This window comes from Erythrolamprus reginae, chromosome 1 (assembly GCF_031021105.1).
Source record: "Erythrolamprus reginae isolate rEryReg1 chromosome 1, rEryReg1.hap1, whole genome shotgun sequence".
In the NCBI taxonomy this organism is placed as follows: Eukaryota; Metazoa; Chordata; class Lepidosauria; order Squamata; family Dipsadidae; genus Erythrolamprus; species Erythrolamprus reginae.
The window spans coordinates 364,299,838-364,318,661 of NC_091950.1; the positions used below are offsets into that span (position 1 = coordinate 364,299,838).

General features: G+C 37.6%; 1 protein-coding gene across 1 annotated transcript in view; it reads right to left on the reverse strand.

Annotated features, from left to right (window-relative positions):
- Nucleotides 1-848: 848 nt before the first annotated feature.
- Nucleotides 849-18,824, reverse strand: part of SMYD2 (SET and MYND domain containing 2) — a 40,300-nt gene continuing 22,324 nt past the window's right edge. The window contains exons 5-12 of the mRNA XM_070734427.1: nucleotides 18,358-18,482; nucleotides 17,512-17,579; nucleotides 14,365-14,467; nucleotides 10,853-10,963; nucleotides 9,478-9,598; nucleotides 8,144-8,318; nucleotides 5,599-5,707; nucleotides 849-1,288 (exon numbers count right to left, since the gene is read on the reverse strand). Of these exons, the coding sequence (XP_070590528.1) occupies nucleotides 1,208-1,288; nucleotides 5,599-5,707; nucleotides 8,144-8,318; nucleotides 9,478-9,598; nucleotides 10,853-10,963; nucleotides 14,365-14,467; nucleotides 17,512-17,579; nucleotides 18,358-18,482 (893 nt within the window). The 3' untranslated portion in view covers nucleotides 849-1,207. The remainder of the gene's footprint in view (nucleotides 1,289-5,598; nucleotides 5,708-8,143; nucleotides 8,319-9,477; nucleotides 9,599-10,852; nucleotides 10,964-14,364; nucleotides 14,468-17,511; nucleotides 17,580-18,357; nucleotides 18,483-18,824) is intronic.

Here is an 18,824-nt window from a genome sequence, read left to right on the forward strand (position 1 = left end):
TTTGCCCCAAAATCTTGCTGAAGATGTTTCCTACTTGGTAACGAAATGTCCAGGAGCCAAGCAGCCAGCTCAAAGGACGAACCTGTCTAAATCATCCAAGTTTCTTTCCAATTAAAGATATACCATAGAATTACTATGTACCTTTAGTGTTTAACCAATCAGCTTTATATTTGAATTTTTAAGAAAATGCATTGCCTTTAATTGGAAGAGGCAAAATTAAGCTGAATAAAGTCCATCATGTGCAGCTTTCCTGTGCAGTATCAAAATATTGAATATGCTATTCATGTCAGAAAAGGATATTTCTTTAGTTTCTATATAAATGATCTGCATTGAATTCTATTTGGTATCTGTATGGTCAAATGAGCAGAAGGCACTTGGCAAGTGTATGAGTCGTCTGAGAAGGGCAGCATAGAAATCTAATAAATAATAATAATGCATCTTAAAATACATGTAGATGAGTATCAGCTAAATGTAGAACCCACAAATACAGTAAAGGTATTTCCAGATGAAAAAAAAATTACCTACAGTATTAAGGAACAGGAAGAGATAATTAACAAACCTTCATTTTTTCCATATTAAACCAGGCATGTTGAGTTATGCAGCCATTCACAATGCTTAGAAAGTATATGAAGTGTTCACAGTCCATAAATGTATTATTAGCACAAACCTGAGTAAGCATAATAATATAATTAGACAAAATATATGCAACATCAATGTTGCATATGTAATATTCTTGAACTTTAACTTTTGAGATGCAAGTTATGCAATTATATTTAAAAGTTACAACAAAATGGTACCCAGAATGTTTTTTATACACCTAAATCACAATAACGAGGCAAACAAGCAAGTCAGGTCAAGCAGCGTTGTCCAAATTTAATCAGTTGTTTTGCATAAGGTACAATACATTAAACCCAATTGAGAAATGAACTGGTCATTTTTTGCACATGATCAATCAAAGGCATTAGCTGTGTGAAACCATGGCATTTTCTTAGGGAGGAAAAGGCATTCAGCATTAATTTATCAAGGCTCAAGATATTTCACATAGACCTCAGAGAATGGAAGAGGCAAGGCCCAAATGCACCACATGTTTGTCATTCCAATTATTTTACAGAAAAGCTTTCATTCCGCGTCAATTTTCAAAGCACTCCTGAAGTTTCCATAGCAAGGCTTTTAAAGAAAGGTTGAAGGATTACATAGATTCAAAGACTCAGTGGGTCTCTAATTCCTTTTTGATCTCGATAACGTATGGATGATCTTTCCCATGCGCTATCTCCATGATAGCGATTGCCTGCAAAAGGGGGAAAAATTACAATTGATTCAGACAGCCTTGGTTTATGAAATATGCTCGTCAGGGATTCCAAAGAGTCAGAAACCTCTGGCTGGTTTTTGTCCTTTTAAATGTACCCCATTGAAAACAGTCCATTTGATTGTAAGTATCAAACCGTATTCTATACACAGTACCTTTGATCCTGAGAGATCTCTGAGCTCTTTTGAAAGGCACAGAAAAGCAAAAAGTTAAATGACATTATATCTGCTTTTCTGTTCCAAACTTAAGAGGATTTTTGCCTAGAGCTGTTTCGAGCCACATTTGGCCCTGATTTTATATATATATATATAAAAAACTTACAAGAGTTTGGGTAGACAAGAAGAAAGGATCATGCTCCCTCTATATCCTAAGTGACCATATAAGTAATCCTGGCCTTGGTCCATGCTAGGACCCTTGCAATCATTTGTGTCAGTTAGGAAGGAAGTACTTGTACTTCGAAATTGTGGCATTTCAACAGATTTATGGTAATACTTTATTTTTATTCATTTATTCATTTTCTCTTTATTATTTTTATAAGTAATTTGAGGCATAAAAGTCCAATTAATAAACATACCTAAGAGGGATTAATGATTCACCTTGATGGTTCAAGTTGCTATGTTCATTTAATAGGCCCATCAAAAGTGAACATGATTAAAGTGAAGTTATTATATCCTGCTCAAAAAAATAAAGGGCACACTCAAAGAACACATCCTAGATCTGAATGAATGAAATATTCTCATTGAATACTTTGTTCTGTACAAAGTTGAATGTGCACAACAGCATGTGGAATTGATTGTCAATCAGTGTTGCTTCCTAAGTGGATAGTTTGATTGCACAGAAGTTTGGCGTTATATTGTGTTGTTTAAGTGTTCCCTTTATTTTTTGAGCAGTGTATATGTAGATTATCATCTACATGGGGCTGCCCTTGAAAACCATCGAGAGCAGGGATGTCAAATTCGATTTCATTGAGGGCGCATAAGATTTGTGTTTGATCTCGACAGAGGGGGGAGAGGGGACAGCTTGACATCACTCATGTTGGGAGCGCCTGTGGTGGCCCAAGCACTCTGCAAGAGAAAACAGGCACACAAACTCCATTTTTGGCTGGAATAGCCTCCTGCAACCCTCTAACAGCAAAAACGGAGCCCTGTTTTCACAGGCAAAGGCACTGCAGGGTGGTCCTTTGCTGTTTCCAGGGCGGTCCTGCAGGCCAAATCTAAGCACCCCACAAGGCCTTGAGTTTGACACCTCTGATCTAAGAAGCTTCATTTGGTCCAGAATGCAGCAGTGCAGGCAGTGATGGGATTGTCTTGGTAGGGCCTTATAACACCTCAGCTTCTTCACAAGCATCTTTCGGCTGTGGTGAGGAGGGCATTTGCCCAGGTTCACCTGGTGCATCAGTTGCGGCCCTATTTGGACAAGGAGTCATTGCTCAGTCGCTCATGCCCTTATCAACGCTCTCTACATGGGGCTACCTTTGAAAAGTGTTTGGAAACTTCAGATCGTGCAGAATGCGGCCGCGAGAGCTATCATGGGGCTTCCTAGATTCGCCCACGTTTCTACAACACTCTGTGGCTTGCACTGGCTGCCAATCGGTTTCCGGTCACAATTCAAAGTGTTGGTAATGACCTTTAAAGCCCTTCATGGCATTGGACCAGAATACCTCCAGAACCGCCTTCTACCGCACGAATCCCAGCGGCTGATAAGGTCCCAACAGAGTTGGCCTTCTCCAGGTCTCGTCGACCAAATAATGTCGTTTGGCGGGCCCCGGGGAAGAGACTTCTCTGTGGCGGCCCCGGCCCTCTGGAATCAACTCCCCCTGGAGATTAGAACGGCCCCCACCCTCCTTGTCTTTCGCAAGTTACTCAAGACCCACCTTTATCGCCAGGCATGGGGGAACTAAGACATCTCCCCCAGGCTTTCTTATATTTTATGTTTAGTATGTAGGTGTTGCATGGTCCTTTAATTGTTGGGGGGTTTTAATGTAATTTTATTATTAATTTGTTTCATTATTAAACTGTTTTTATTGCTGTTGGGAGCCGCCCCGAGTCTTCGGAGAGGGGCGGCATACAAATCTAATAATAATAACAATAACAACAACAACAATAATAATAATAATAATAATAATAATAATAATAATAATAATCATAAGCTGCACTGATTGCCAGTTTCCTTCCAGACACTATTCAAAGTTTGGCTGTTACCTATAAAGCCCTAAATGGCATAGGGACTAGTCTCTTGTAATATCAACCAACCTGGTGCATTTCTGATTCCTTTGATTAAATAACTCTATCTATTGGGACCTCAGAAGTCACTTTCTCTGTAGCAGTGCTTTGCCCTCTGGAATGAGTTACCCCCTGATATTCAAATGATTCCTGTTTTTCAAAGGCCACCCAAGATGTGGCTTCTTGCACAGGCCTTTGGCAAGTGCGACTGAAGCATCTTTTTTCTCCTTTTTCTTTGTTTCCATCTGGGTATGTTATTTCTGTCACCTTTATTCTTTTGCTGTTATTATTATTGCATTGTTTGGAAATGTTTTTCATAATTGCTAGCCTTCCAGTGTCACTGAGAGTTGGGTGGCTTATACATTTTAATAAATAAAATTGTATTATTAAATAAAAATATTTAATAATGATGATGATGATAATGATAAATTTATATTATAGATGCTTCCCTGAAGTCACTTTCAGTTGGAAAAGCACAACCAACCAGAATCAGATATAAGGCATTAAAAAAAATCTTTTTGGAGGTAATTCCACATCACTAGATATCATTAATAATAAAAATTATCCCGATATGAGGAGGATACAATTTGTCACAAAGCATCTTTCACAATTAATATGTGTGCAATTTAAAATCAGTATGTTATATGGAGTGATCACAGAATTAGCTAGTGGCAGAGGATTTAAATAAATTCATGAAGGTGAATTCTCAGTTTAATTCTAAAGTTGGCCATGAATCAATTTAGGTGGAATCACGCAAAGTACCAAAAATCAGGGAATAAACATCCTTCATCCTACATGAATCATCAACTTATTTTAGAGGAAATGCCCTCTTGAGTTAAGCCTGGTGTATGATTTAGGTAAGCTGTTTTCTGTAGTAGTTTCTCCCATTAAGCCTTGTATACCAAGAATTCCATCTTCCTTTTCGCCTTTGCTCTAATTTCTAGACGGCTTCCACCATTCCTGTCTGGATGCTGACCCACTAGAAGGCATCCCCAGCAATTGCCCCCACAGAAGCAAAATGAGAAAATGGAAACAAAATATGTGCCTCCACGTCTATTGCTCACACACCACTCCCCCCCCAAACACATGGTTTTTTGTGAAGCCACAGACAAAAAAATATTTTGACTACCATATGCACTAACATTCAAACTAGCTACTGAAATGCAATCTGCTTGGTACCATATGTCAGCTTTGACCACAGCCAAGAACATTCAGTTTCTGAACAACTCCTGACTGTACACGAAAGCATGAAAACTCAAAACAACTTTTCAGTGAGGGATCCCACATGCATGACAACTCAGCTCTCTCTTCTTATTGCCTGAACTGAAGAGTTGGAGCAACCACAAGAAATACACTTGGGAAATCTTTAGAATCATTTGTTTCAAAAATAATTATTTTGATTCGGGGGTTGGGGGGGGAGAGAGACATCTTTTATTTTATTTTATTTTTTATTTATTTATTTATTCATTCATTCATTCATTCATTCATTTATTAGATTTGTACGCCGCCCCTCTCTGCAGACTCGGGGCGGCTCACAGCACAATAAAACAGTTCATGACAAATCTAATAATTATAATTTAAAATATTTAAAAAACCCCATTACTAAGCGAACATACATACAAACATACCATGCATAAATTGTATATGCCCGGGGGAGATGTCTCAGTTCCCCCATGCCTGACGACAAAGGTGGGTTTTAAGGAGCTTACGAAAGGCAAGGAGAGTAGGGGCAGTTCTAATCTCTGGGGGGAGCTGGTTCCAGAGAGTCGGGGCCGCCACAGAGAAGGCTCTTCCTCTGGGGCACGCCAACCGACATTGTTTAGTTGATGGGACCCGGAAAAGGCCCACTTTTACTCTTTCAGTGGCAGGCAAAAGTTAAATGTATGATCCTATGTACCTTTAATAGGGAGTAAATCTCATTAAAATCAAGAAGGCTAACTTCCAAGTAGTAATTCACAACAAAGAACGTTATAATGCAAAGGAGATATTCCTAAGCAAAACATTTCTACGTGATAACATGAAGGTTCAAATCAAACCAACTCCAATATTATGTAGAAACAGTGAATATACCTTTTTGAGAGCCTTAACACCAGCTGATCTGTTTTCCAAGCCCATGTAAAGTCTTCCCAGCTTCAGCCACATGGATGCCACATTGAGGGAGTAAGAAGGATAGTGCTTACTGCAAAACAGAAACACACATTTGCTTATAAAGGAGTATGATTTCTTAGATATCCAAGAGGTATCTATCACAGCCCTGCCTTAACTTGACCATGAGGACAAAGATTTATTTTAGAGACAGTGGATGTTTCACAATATTCTCATGGAAGGAACTTTAGTCAACAGATGCTCAAAAGATCAAGATTATTATTTTTTTACATTTTTTACAGATAGCCGTTCAGGGAGAAGGCAACCCAAGAGCTAAAGTATTAGTACACCAGACCCTTGGTAGTTTTTTAGCCAGCCTAAACCAGTTTAGGAAATTAGGCTCCAAGCCCATAAAAGCTAGGCAAGGATTAAGGGTGATAAATCTGATTGTGGCCTCAGGGGAAGTGTGTGTTCTTGTGCTTTCCCTATCACCACTCCCCGCCAGCTGATCTATGACTTCACACTGGCATCTGATTCAAAGGGAAAGAGCTGTATTCCCAGCTAGGGGGAAAATTATGCTCTAAGATAATTTATCAAGGAACCTACTGATTGCTGGCTCACGCACCCATATATACAATCCTGAGTTTAGAAGGCTGGCAGTAATGCTTCACTGTCAATAGGCTACAAAACGTAGCCTTTTCAGAACAATCTTGTTTATAGCCTTAAAGCTAAAATATCTAAGAAGACACCAGCCCTGTAAAATTCTGCCATTTCAAAGAAATACTGGTTCTTCCCATACAGAAGGTGAGCTGGTCCTCTAGATTTTGGACAGGAACTCCCACAACCCATTCCTTTTATTCATAATGGCTGCAGCCTATGATAGCTGTATTCCAAAGCACCTGGAGGCAATTGGACTGCCTATCTGTGTGATACAGAAGTGCCCATATACCTCAGTGGCTCTTTAAAATCCAAGCCAATGGAATCTTTTTCCAAACCAAATGCCTCCAGAGGCCTACTGAAGTACCTCCTGTAGGCCAGAAGTCTGCCACAAGAACCTGCCTCCCTCTTCTCCTAAAAACTCTGTTGAATTTTGTCAGATTTCTAACTGTCATGAGCAAAATAGAAGACCAACCAGTTACAGTAGCATTGCTGAAGGGGAGCAAGAGGAACAGGCCTACTGGGGAGAAAAATGTTGGGAACATAGGATCAAAGAAAGCTGCCTTATATGAAAAGGGACCATTGGACCCTGTACCTGTGTCTTGGTATTACAGTACAGTAACAATTCACTTCCTACAACAATGTTTCCAGCCATAACTAGAAATGCTGACAAACCTGTAACCTTTTCTATGTAAAGCATGTACTGTATATGAATTATTGTCCTCCTCATGAAGGATATATTGGGTAGGAAACTCTCCAAGATTGATAACTTATATGGTGCTCAAGGTCAAAATACATAGCTATCCTAGCATTCGGTTTTCTGGGCAAAATCTGCTCCATGTTTTGTGAAATCAAAATGGATCCACAAATGTTCTTAATTTAATGACTCTTTAGATAATGAAAGCAAGAGATCAGAATACCAACCAGTCATAATCACAACATGAGGCACTGGGAAGATTGGCTAACAGAAGAAGAGAAACAGCAACATAAAACTTGAGATCTTTAATGATAAAAGAGGCCATAGATCCAAGAAAAGAGTTTTATCATAGAGCTTTACCATTTGATGGGCCTTAGAGATAAGATACTTTATAGAATTTTAGTCACACGGGATTTGTTTATACAGTCAACATCCATAGTTCTCTTCCCACCTTACTAATTTTTTTCTCTAGAACTTTTCATCTTACCTTCAAGAGAAATTTGTTTGTTATATATACATATATTTATTCAAACATCAATGTAAAGTAATTAAAAGTTGTTGCCTCCAAACAACTGATTGTCATCATAAACAGGCTTATGTTATTTCAGGTAATTGTTTTAGGTAATTTTATATTGGCACATGCACACTAAAATATTTAGGAATGATATTTGTTTCTTTGCCCATTGAAAGGAAAACCAACGGTGTGTTTAGCTAGATGTATTTCTTTACAGATACAGTGTTCCCTCGATTTTCGCGGGTTCGAACTTCGCGAAAAGTCTATACCACGGTTTTTCAAAAATATTAATTAAAAGATACTTTGCAGGTTTTTTCCCTATACCACAATTTTTCCCACCCGATGACGTCATATGTCATTGCCAAACTTTTGTCTGCTTTTAATAATTATTTTTTTTAATAAACTTTAATAAATAAACATGGTGAGTAATAATTTGAATGGTTGCTAAGGGAATGGAAAATTGCAATTTAGAGGTTTAAAGTGTTAAGGGAAGGTTTGTGATACTGTTCATAGCCAAAAATAGTGTATTTGCTTCCGCATCTCTACTTCACGGAAATTCAACTTTCGCAGGCGGTCTCAGAACACATCCCCCACGAAAAGCGAGGGAACACTGTATTTCAATTTACTATAATATGCAAATTGCAAGAGGAAAAGTCAGATACCTATATGGTTTAATAATCTTCTGCCCGTAGCGCAAAGCACCTTCCCAGTCTTGTATGTACAGACAAACTCCCATGGCCTGATACATCATATGCAACATGTAAACATTACTCTCTGCAAACACAGAACCCATCTTGTCCAGACTGAGCTCACAAATCTCCTGCAGTTCACCTGGGGGTAAGCCAAGAGTTAAGGTACATGACAAATGAAAACAATATTTTCCAGGTTAGGTTTCTGAATATTATGTCCCATCTGAATATTATGTCCCTGCCTCAGCTGAAACTACAAGGATGTATATACTCTGCACCTTCTTGCTTTTTGTTCTCGCTGACTAACATTTAAAGAGCATATTAACTGTAAATATGTAGCCTCCTAGTCAGGATCTTTTCTAAAGGCCTACACTAGAAGAATTATAGTGATGATGGTTTCATATGACATTTGGCTTTTGAGGTGCTACATAGTTTCAGTTCAACTTTGCATGTTGTTTAAAACCTATACAGAACAATGTGAAGCTAATCGTAGATAGAAGATAGGATTTTGATGATACCAAATATTTTCTCTCTTGCTTGTTTTCATCCCAGGGAGATGGGGGATGCTTTCAATAAAGATGGATGAAAACAGCATCTTATTTCAAATCCATCTCAGTGTGTGATGTCTCATGAAAGCCCCATCCTGTTTCCAATACTGATCTGTAAACCTTTTTTAGATTGTATGAGCATTAATGAACATTTTCACTATGTTTATTCATAATACACCTCATATACTAGCTTAAATGTTTGAATTATGATTCCAACAGGCATGATGTATACATATACAAATAATTCCCTCACCACTGTCAAACTATTCACTAAGGCTACATTACTATTACTATTAGTCTACTCATCTCCTCCCACTTATGACTGTATGACTGTAATTTGTTGCTTGTATCCTTACAATTTATATTAATATTGATAATTTCCTGATTGCTTATTTGTACACTGTGACAATTATTACATGTTGTACCTCATGTTTCTTGACAAATCTATATTTTCTTTTATGTACAATGAGAGCATATGCACCAAAGACAAATTTCTTGTGTGTCCAATCACACTTGGCCATATTACAACATTCAAAGAACAACTGTTTTATAATCTGTACTTTAGTCCAGGAACCATGAATTAGGATGGCTTAACAATGCACTTCAAATAAAATTCTTTAAAAATTTCTATTTGAGAGCTGCAACCCAAGTTTGTGGGAAATCATTTTTTGGATATGCCTCAACAAGTGAGATGGCTGAACTGAACTGAAATTTCAGCTTTGCAAAAATGGACACAAGAAAGATAACACCAAAGGATATATTTGTAATGTTTGGCCCGCCTGAATTCCTCAATCACATTTCTGGCATATCTGATCATATCTCGCACAGCCTCCGTAGACAGAGGCTCATTCAGTTTACGGATTTCCAGCTTATCTTTGTCCTGAGGGAAGATTTATAAGAAAGTTACAAAGGCTATTTCAAAAACAAAAAAGCAGATCCACAGGCAAACTGGCAGTAACTAAACTGATCAAAATGCATAAGGCATCTTAAAACTTGGTTCCTTCTGGAGGCACTGACTAATTTTTATCAAACTGAAAGCCATGGGTAGCTACTGTGATTGTGGGGAGATCTGGAAGATTTTAGTATAGTCCATTTTATGACTGACTATATGGCATCGGGCCAGAATACCTATGGGATTGGCTCCTGCCACATGAATCCCAGCAACCAGTTAGGTCCCACAGAGTTGGCCTTCTCCACGGGCCATCAACTAGACAATGCCAGTTGGCAGGGCCTAGGGGAAGAACCTTCTCTGTGGGGGCCTGGCCCTCTGGAATCAACTCCCCCCGGAGATTCGTACTACCCCCACCCTCCTTGCCTTCCGCAAGAGACTCAAGACTCATTTATGTCACCAGGCCTGGAGCGATTAGATTCTTGCCCCTGGCCGATGAGTGGACTGAGAGAAACTGATTGAATGAGAATGACAGGGTTTTTTTAGGGTTTTTTATTTTTAGATTTTATATTTAATTAATTGGACCCGAAATGTTATGTATAGTTTTATTATATATTGTGAGCCGCCCCGAGTCCTCGGAGAGGGGTGGCATAAAAGTCCAATTAATAATGATGATGATGATGATGATGATGATGATGATGATAATAATAATAATAATAATAATAATAATAATAATAATAATAATAATAATAATAATAATAATGCAAGTTAAAATTCATTCAATTTGAAAATGAGATCTGACTTGATAGGAAGTTTACAATTCCATCTATGAGGCAAAAGTTGCTGAGAAAGTTATAGAGCAACTTCTGGGTTTAATTCATAAATCCCCCCCATGGCTGGGTTGAGCCATGGCTATGACCCTTGTACCTGTGACTTCTGACCATTTCACTTACCTGGTCTGAATTATGGAATGCTTTTGGAAAATAAGTGCTGTGGTTAAGATACAATAGACAGGGGAGCAGGTAGAAAATATGAAATGAAAACTTAACCTGGGTTTCAATCTCTCCTTCACTCTAGCTGACCTCAAAAATCCCAAGATGGTTTGTGTATGTGTGTGTGGGGGAGGAAACTCAAGTACTGCAGGCACTATAAAAATGCTAGATATTATAAGAATAGTGTTGTGATTGTAGTCAGTCTACCAATCTAAGTAATAAAGCATATAATTAAATGGTTGAACTAGCTTACCTTTTCTTTAGTAAAACATTCTCTGCAATCGCAGGTAAAGAAATAGGAATCTTTTAATCGATCATTCCTATCTTCTGTTGGATACAATAAGTCAATGTAACTGGTAAAAATCTGAGAAAAGGAAGATGATAATTGTCTAAACAGCACACAGATTTTAATATAGTCCATCTTATACTAAACCTGCTGTACATGGTATTCATATGAAACTCCAATGGCAATTATTTTTCAAAACTTCAAGACACAGTAAATTTCTAGCCAATGTATGTTTCTCTGCTTATGTAATAAGTAAATAAACAAAAAGATTCAATGGACCCAAGAAAATCAAAATTCCTAAAATTTGTTACTGAATTAACAGTAACAGAAGTCGGCCTTCTCCGGGTCCATCAACCAAGTAATGTCGCCTGGTGGGGCCCAGGGGAAGAGCCTTCTCTGTGGCAACTCCCCCTCGAGATTCACGACACCCCTCCCTCCTGGCTTCTTGTAAGGCTCTAAAAACACATATTTGCTAGCAAGCTTGGGGCTGTTGAGTATTGCATTCCTGCTCTGGCCAATGGTATGAGTGAATGATTATGATTGGATTTTAGTTACATGGTTTTAATTGTTTGTGGTTTTAGATTAGGTTTTATATTGGGTTTCTTATATTTTGTACTTTGTATTCATTTTATTTTGTAAGCTACCCTGAGTCCGCTGGAAAAAGGAGGCCTAGAAATCCTATAGGTAGGTAGGTAGGTAGGTAGGAGATAGATAGATGATAGATGATAGATGATAGATAGATAGATAGATAGATAGATAGATAGATAGATAGATAGATAAGATAGATAGATAGGTGATAAGTAGGTAGGTAGGTAGGTAGGTAGGTAGGTAGGGTCCAGTTTAGTACAGTGGTTAAGGTGCTGGCCTAAAAACAAGGGGACTATGAGTTCTATTTCCACTTTAGGTATGAAAACTAGCTGGGCAATTTTTGAGCCAGTCCTCTCAGCCCAATGTCAATTCATAGGATTGTTGTGGGAAAAATAGGAGGAAGAATGAGTATTAAGTTCATTGAACAAAAATTGAATAAATATAAACAAATAATTCCCAGAAATGAATGCAGTACTAAGCAATCCAAACTTGATGGTTCAAATAAATATTACCAGTAGAACATACTTTGGGGCACTACATTATAGAAGAATAAAATCAAATGACTACCAAAAGCCACTTATGGGCAAATAGAGCCAAACAAATGAAAGTTGTACATCTTAATTTAGCCTTCTCCTCCCCCCCCCTTTCGTTTCTTCTCTATATAAAATAGGATGTCAAGATCTTTTGCTTATTTCTAATATCATAGTCAGTTAAAAGTATCTCTGTATGTTTTCTAAAAGTTTCATAACTGAAAATACATTCACATATAGGAAAAAGAAAATTAAAATGACCTTAGTCCCATTTTGAATCTCTCACCTAAAATAAAATGTGATACAACCAAGAAGGGAAGGCAAATATCTAACTGCTCCACCACAGGTGCAAATAGTTCATTCTACTTGTTTTTCTTTGTGTCTTTCACCTTCTCACAACGTGCCTAAGGTGATGAACTTAGTTATCAGTTGCTTGTTTTTATTCTACAGTGAGTGTATTTCAATTGCTTTTTCCAGGCACAAAATATAAAAGCCAATTTATACATTATGTACTCCCCTTCTCCATACAGTGGGATTTTTTTTTACAGGTTTCTCATGCAATAATCACATTGAACCAGAAGATGGAGGCATAGGCCATACCACCAAAGATTAATGAGTTGGAGTTTAACTCTACTTAAAAATCTTTTCCAGAAGTTCAATTAACATTCAATTAACATTCTCTCCACTTAACCTGTTAAAACTTTTCCTCTACAGCCCCCTTTGTCTCCAAAACAGATGTAAGGCAAGCATCCAAAGAGATCAGGGTCTTCCTGAATAACCCCATAGTAGTCAAGAATGCAGTGAAGAGGTTCTAGCACCATTGCCATGGCAAACTCAGATGAAGGTGAATATGCCAGAAGTGAGAAGTTACGTTCCTAAAATACTTCTTCGTGTGAAAAGGTGCCTGTTTGTCCATTTATCCTGCTATTTCTCTGTTCCTTACAATTAGGTACTTGAATTAGCAAGTAAAAATTAGTTTGGCAACAAGAAAATTCTGAAAGCATCTGTGCTGGAGAACAACTGTACTGTATACCCACTTAATCACATATTCTTTGCTAATGAATCCAACAGTTTCACAATGTCTTCTTTTGGTCTCTCTTAGCAGTGGCTAGCCAATCATATTGAAGATTGGAGACAAAAATGTTGGCTTTTTTTTTAATTTAAGATTCAGGGAGAAAAATAGGAGAAAAGAACTGGGATTACCATCTTAGGCAGCACACTGAAAATAACCAGCCAATCAAATATCTAAAGATAAAGATGGAACTGCAGCTACATGGAGGGAAGCATGCAGTGGGTACCACAGGGTCTTAAGCCCAGTATTCTTAACATAAACAATTTAGATGAGACAATTAAAGGGGAAAATGTCAAATTTTCAGCAAGTTGGAGATAATGGATAACACTTGAGAAGATAGGCTCAAGATCCACAAAGATCTTGACATACTTGAACACTGGGCTCTATCCAACAAAATGCAATTTAGTGATAAGAAAAATAAGATTTTACACTTAGGCAAGAAAAACCAAATGCACAGATATAGAATAGGTATTACCAGTAGTAACAGTAGAAGTCCTAGTGAACAATCATCTAAATATCATCCAGCAGTGTGCTGCAACTCCCAAAAAAGCCAATGCAGTTCTAAGTTGCATCAACAGAGGGATGATATCAAGATCATGTTAATACCATTATATACTACGTTGGTAAGACCACATTTGGAATATTGTGTCCAGTTTTGGACACTGTGATAAAAAAAAGATGTTGAGACTCTAGAAAGAATCCAGAGAAGAGCAACAAAAATGATAAGGGAGCTTGAAGCTAAAACATATGATGAGCAGTTCTAGGAACTGGGTATCATTAGTCTAATGAAGAGAAGGACTAGGAATGGCATGATAGCAGTCTTCCAATATCTGAGAGGTCGTCACAGAGAAGAGAGGGGGACAATAAAAAGTAACAGATGGGAAACTTAATGAGAGATCCAACCTAGAATCAAGGAGATATTTCCTATCAATGAGAAAATTAATCAATGTTAAAGCTTGCTTCCAGACATTGTGAGTGCTCCATCACTGGAGATTTTTAAGAAGACACTGCATAGTCATTTATCCAAAATGGTATAGGATCTCCCGCTTAGGCAAGGAATTGGATTAGAAAACTCCCCAAGTCCCTTCCAGCTTTTTATTCTCTTTTTCGTATTCCTCAAAATTTAGAGTCACTTATCTTCTAGCTGTACTTTAAAACTAGACACCAGACTAAGTGACTGAGATACCACAAACTTGATACTATTTATCTCAACAACCTCAACAATCCCTTTGCAACCTATTTGTTATACATTCTACATAAGCACATAAAAAATGCATATATTCAGTTACCTCATCTCCTGCTTCAATCTCTTGAACTGCTCTGACTTCAGCCACTGTCCCTTTATAGGTAACAATCACATTGGGGCAACAACTGTGGTTCATAAGTGCCACACTGGAAAAAACAGGTGTGTTTAAAAAAAGAAAGAAAAAGAAACAAGCAATACTCCTATTTATGCAAAGGTGTGAGATATATTTCTAACACTGGAAAGGATTAGAAACAATATTAAAATTTGTTACAAAATCAAACCAGAAGCACACACAAATGACTGATTGAGCTAGATTAATAAAGTTCTTTATAAACATAATAATACATATATATTTACAATACCACAAGCAGAATTTTTCTTCAATCAGTTACAGGCAGTTTCATTTCAGCAGAGTTCAGAGTGGAAGCATAGAGCGTGTGGACCTGGAGCCACACCCAGCTTTAAGCTTAAGTTTCAATTCCAATTCTCTGCGCAGACTCAGAAGTGTTTAGCTCTCATTGGCTGACTTAGTTGCTATGCCTATTAATTGGCTAACTTTGATAATATGGCACTCCCAGTTCATGAATATCTTAACACACAATGTGAAATGGGCATAACTATTGGTTTAATTTTTACAATATGTTGCCATTGCCAGTGATTGTTTTAGAAAATGAAGTTTGTATACAATGTAGTTAAATGAATTTAAATCACAAGTTATTTTAAAGAAACACAGTTCATTCAGTGTGTATTAACTTTCTCACTGAAGCCACTGTACTAAAGTAATTTCACTGTGCCTGGTTTGGATTGGGTGGCAAATTTGCAAACTTCTCTATACAGGTAGTCTTTGACTTGCAACAGTTCTTTTACTGACTGTTCAAAGTTTCAACAGCAGCTGAAAAAAATGACTTATGACCATTTTTCACAGTTACGACCTTTGAAACATCCCCAAGTTTCACATGACCCATCATGTGATCAAAATTGACAAAAGTTTATTCTTATGCCTGTTGTTGTGTCCCAGGGTCATGTGATCACCTCTTGCAACCTTCTGATAAGTAAAGTCAATGGGGAAGCCAGGTTCACTTAACAACAAGGATACTAACTAGGGGACCAGGGACCTTTGCACATGTTTGATTAGTGCACCAATTGCAACTCTACTTGGATCGAGAGGCTCTTCTCATGGTCACTCGTGCCCTTATCACCTCACGGCTGGATTAATGCAAAGCACTCTGTAAGGGACTACCACTGAAGAGGGTTCAGAGACTATAATTGGTCCAGAATGCAGCTGGGCAAGCTGTTGTGGGTGCACCTAGATACACCCACACTACACCAATTGTTTGCAAGCTGCCCAGGCTTCCTATCAGTCTCTGGTCATTCAAGGTATTTGTTATTACCAACACATATTGTAGATGAATATCAGAATAAGTCATAACAGAATTGATCATAGTTGAGTCACAGGTCCCATATTCCAACTCCCAAAGGATAATGTTGATTTTACTGTTTCAAGACATGAAGATCAATACCATGTGTACAATCACCTTCAAGGTTCCTTTTGCCAAGTCATTAATTTGTAGGCTCCCTTATGGTCTATGTCTATGATGGCAAACCCGTGGCATGTAGAGCCCTTTCTTTGAGCATGAGCACCATCGCAGCTGCTCTTCTGGTTTTCGGCACACTCCAGAAACCCAAAGACCAACTGGCTAGTGTGCACATGTGCCCCAGCTAGCTGGTATCTGCTTATGTAAGCCACCCTGAGTTTTTGGAGAAGGGTGGCATAAATAATAATAATAATAATAATAATAATAATAATAATAATAATAATAATAATAATAATATGCACACACATTCCGGTTTGGCAAAAGGTTCGCCATCACCGGTCTATGTTCTGCTCTTCCTACCTCCGAATTGCTAAAAATTGAGAAACAGGCAGTCATGTGATCACATTTGGGCACTTGGCAACTAGCTCACTTTTATGACCAATTGCAGCCACCTGTGCTTAGACAACCATGCTTTGCTATGTTTGTTGCAGGTTTCCAGTGGTTTTTGCCAGTTTCTGGCAAAAGACACCCATTCAAAATAATGGGTTCATTTCATGACTGTGCCAGTCACTTAACAATTGCAGGACTACTGCAAAAATATATATATATAAAAAATCAGGACCACTCATCTAGGTGCCTTGACTTACAACCTGACTTACAACTGAATGATCCGATTTCCAGTCCCAACTATACGTCCCAAGCACCAATGGGTAGTCGAAGATCATCTGGCCTGGACTTCAACACTATATAAGCTAAGCAAATAAAAGGGGAGGAACATTCCATTTTCTCCATGGGTCAGTTGGCAAACTGGACCTCTTATTTCTGTGTTTCTTTTTGACATTTTAGCATCTTCATTTTCTATGGAATTCCATATGTATCAACTCAATTATCTCCCAACCATATAAATATTAAAAAGCTGTCAGCAGTCATAGTGTAGGGCAAAATCACCAATCTTAATTTACAATGGGTCTCATAAATGTAATACCTAAAAGTCTTCTTAATAATGGTGAGGATTTTAACTAGAGAGGCCAGAGACCTTGGCAAATCCCTGTGCATGCAAAACTTACATTTTGTCTTTGAAGTGTTTGATGCTTCTTTTGCATCTATTCACAAGTTTAAAGGCTGGGTTTCCAGAGGTCCCAAAAAAATATCAAATATTATGTCTTTAACATCATAGCTTCCTCCCTACATGGTAGAGACTATTACCATAAAGACTGTAATATATCATATGAGACCATTGAATCTAATATGGTTTTATATCAAGTTTTTGTAAACTGACTCTCTCTGAGTTCTTCTGATTCCCAACTTTTGGCCATTCTCTCAAGCAAAGGTCTGTAGAGGAGCTATTGCCAGTGGAGGTAGACAATACTAAGTAAGTCTTAGAGAAGTCAGTTATTTTATTTTGCCTAACCTAACCTAATGCAAGTTCTTCTGTTCAGCAGTCATTCCTAATGCAGAAGGAGAAATGCTACCTAGAAAATCTGCTTCTTGGGTTGAACATGGAATAGTTAAGAATGGTTTCTGAAGTACAAGTTGGAATAAGGACTACTGGCTCAAGTCTGTAAACAAGTTAGAGAATCTTTCTAACATTTGTTTTTGGAAATAACATTAAATCTTTGGGGAAAAGAATACAGTACTTTTTCTCAAATGCTTACTCGGGAAATATTGCTGATCCCAAGTGTGAAAGTTCTTCATCTTCAATTGTGAAGCCATTGCAGTTAACCTGAAAGAAGGGGGAAGACAGAAGCACTCAGATTCTTAGAAATTTTTTTTTAAATTCACCGGCTTACTTAGCTCTGCATGGTAGTTGACCCCATTCATCTGTACCATGCTGATTAATCTGATTATAACACTGCTTATTCTTAATAAGTCTTGCCGCTGAACTACCAGGATTACATAAGGGAGCTTATGCAAAGTTTATTTATAATCTAATTTTGCCTGAAAAATTAGAACTGCATAGCCTAGCTGGGGCAGACCAAACCACACAAATATCATAAAAGATGGAAGGCTGGGAAGAATTTTTTTTAAAAAAAAATTCATCCATCCATCCATTCATAACATTTAAATCTAAATAAAAATAGAACCTGAAATGATAACAACCCAGAAAAACATGAAAGTAAGTTATTCCTACTTTAAATTGTTTAACAAATAATTAAAGTATGTTTTATTTCTTTGGGGGGGGGGAAATCAGCCTTAAAACAACTCGTCATTGAAGCATGTTACATTTTATCCCAAAATTCCCTAGCAGAATTCCTTGAAACGTAATATGTGAATCTGATGTGGTTTTGATATTAGCATGCTTTCAAAAGTAGGAATCTGAAATTTAATACGTCCATGTGTTTTTTTTAAATATACAAGAGGAAGCAATCTTTTTTTTAAAGAAAGTATCTTTCTGATTCTTCAATATTGCCACAGTCCACACTGAAGGACTGCCAAGAAACAACTGCAGAAATTACAACAGAGTTTTGTACCTGTGCAATCATACTTCCTAACTCCCTTACCTGTCCAAAAAGTACCACCAGAGCTGCGTTGTCAGGGTACTCTATGTGCTTTGAATAAAAGTGGTGAAGAGCAGAGATATCATTTTGAATCAGCTCCTTCTTTTCATTGTCAAGCTTATCAAGATCTATGAAGGAAAGGACATTTTTTAACACCATACTTGTTGTCAGCTCAAGCTCAAGATATTATACACTGTATGGAAAGAACATGTACTGTAATTTTACTGCAATAGACAATATTACTCCAATCTTTCCATTGTCCAGGATTTATGAACATGAGTAATTATCAGCAAAAATGTTAATAACCAGGACATTTTAACTCAGAATGTAAGTGTGCATGTGTGTAAATGTTTGTTAATGCCTAGACATATTTTCTTGGCAAGATTTGCAGCAGAGGTGGTATTCAGCAAGTTCTGACCAGTTCCAAAGAATTGGCAATGGAAATTTTGAATAGTTCAGAAAAACCAATA